Consider the following 1,667-nt stretch of genomic DNA (forward strand, 5'->3'; position numbering starts at 1 on the left):
GCTGCGCTCACCCCCCTCTTCCCCCCTCCCGCAGCTCTCCCCGGGCTCCGAGGATGACGAGGGCCACGAAGGCGTCAGCCGGGAGAACCTGGGCCGCATCCAGTTCAGCGTTGGCTACAACTTCCAGGAGTCCACCCTGACCGTGAAGATCATGAAGGCGCAGGAGCTGCCGGCCAAGGACTTCAGCGGCACCAGCGACCCCTTCGTCAAGATCTACCTGCTCCCCGACAAGAAGCACAAGCTGGAGACCAAGGTCAAGAGGAAGAACCTCAACCCACACTGGAATGAGACCTTCCTCTTCGAAGGTATGGATTGGGATGGACTGGAGTGGGTCAGGGTGGGAGCGGAGCCTCCTGGGACGCTCCTGGGGACGTGGGTGATGCCATGGGTTGGCCGAGCCACCGAGGCCAGGTTGGATGTGCATCCCATAAAGGGGATGTGGGGGAAGGCTTGGAAGGCTCCATGCCGCCATGGGTGGGCGCAGATGTGGGAACTAACCTGGCAGCAGCTCCTCGTGCCGTAGGCTGCTCCCCATCCTCTGCCGGTTCCCGGGATCTTGACACCAGGGCAGGAAAGGTGGAGCAGTCCTGGAACTGCTCCTCATCTCCTCCGGCTTCTCCATCTCCGGCACAGGGTTCCCCTACGAGAAGGTTGTGCAGCGGGTGCTGTACCTCCAGGTCCTGGACTACGACCGCTTCAGCCGCAATGATCCCATCGGAGAGGTGTCCATCCCGCTCAACAAGGTGGACCTGACCCAGATGCAGACCTTCTGGAAGGATCTGAAGCCCTGCAGCGATGGCAGTGTAAGGCCCTGGACCCCTTCCCGCCCCCCTGGGGAGGGGAGGTGACCTCCGGTTCCAACAGGGACATTTTCTGCTTCAACGTCTGACGGAGACTTTTCTCTTCCCAAATTTTATATTAAGTAGCCCAAAGTCTCATTTTGGGTCAAACCAAAGTGTTTCAGGTAGACTTAAAATTAATGTTTCCTCCTGCCTCCAGCAAGACCAGAAAATGTCCCACTGGGGGCGGCCCCGTTTCCTCCTGCCCTGATTTTCCGTGCTTTCCCAAACCCCACCCTTGGGCTGCTCCAGGTGGGGGTCCCATCCCAGCACCCCGCTCCCACCGAGGAGCTCTGGGGGGCGTGGGTGTCCTCAGGGAATGCGTGTGTCCTACAGGGAAGCCGTGGGGAGCTGCTGCTGTCGCTGTGCTACAACCCCTCGGCCAATTCCATCGTGGTGAACATCATCAAGGCACGGAACCTCAAAGCCATGGACATCGGGGGCACCTCAGGTACGGCTCCGGCTCCCCTCGGTCCCGGGCAGCATTCCCTGGCTCCCATCCGGGGCTGAGAGCGGCTCCTCTCCCGCCAGATCCCTACGTGAAGGTGTGGCTGATGTACAAGGACAAGCGGGTGGAGAAGAAGAAGACGGTGGTGATGAAGCGGTGCCTGAACCCCGTCTTCAACGAGTCCTTCGCCTTCGACATCCCCACGGAGCGGCTGCGCGAGACCACCATCGTCATCACCGTCATGGACAAGGACAGGCTGAGCCGCAATGACGTCATCGGCAAGGTGGGTGACACGCCCGAGGGACAGCCAGGTGGGAATCGGGGACAGCCAGGTGGGAATCGGGGACAGCCAGGTCCGGGGCTGCCGGGGCCCGCTGCCA

At 61.4% G+C, this 1,667-nt stretch overlaps 1 protein-coding gene across 1 annotated transcript in view; it reads left to right on the forward strand.

Annotated features, from left to right (window-relative positions):
* SYT7 (synaptotagmin 7) overlaps positions 1-1,667 on the forward strand; it is a 15,180-nt gene that overhangs the window by 11,471 nt on the left and 2,042 nt on the right. Inside the window, exons 5-8 of the mRNA XM_017728615.1 lie at positions 8-305; positions 634-803; positions 1,176-1,290; positions 1,371-1,663. Of these exons, the coding sequence (XP_017584104.1) occupies positions 8-305; positions 634-803; positions 1,176-1,290; positions 1,371-1,663 (876 nt within the window). The remainder of the gene's footprint in view (positions 1-7; positions 306-633; positions 804-1,175; positions 1,291-1,370; positions 1,664-1,667) is intronic.

Source organism: Corvus brachyrhynchos, unplaced genomic scaffold (genome assembly GCF_000691975.1).
Source record: "Corvus brachyrhynchos isolate BGI_N302 unplaced genomic scaffold, ASM69197v1 scaffold1103, whole genome shotgun sequence".
Taxonomy (NCBI): Eukaryota; Metazoa; Chordata; class Aves; order Passeriformes; family Corvidae; genus Corvus; species Corvus brachyrhynchos.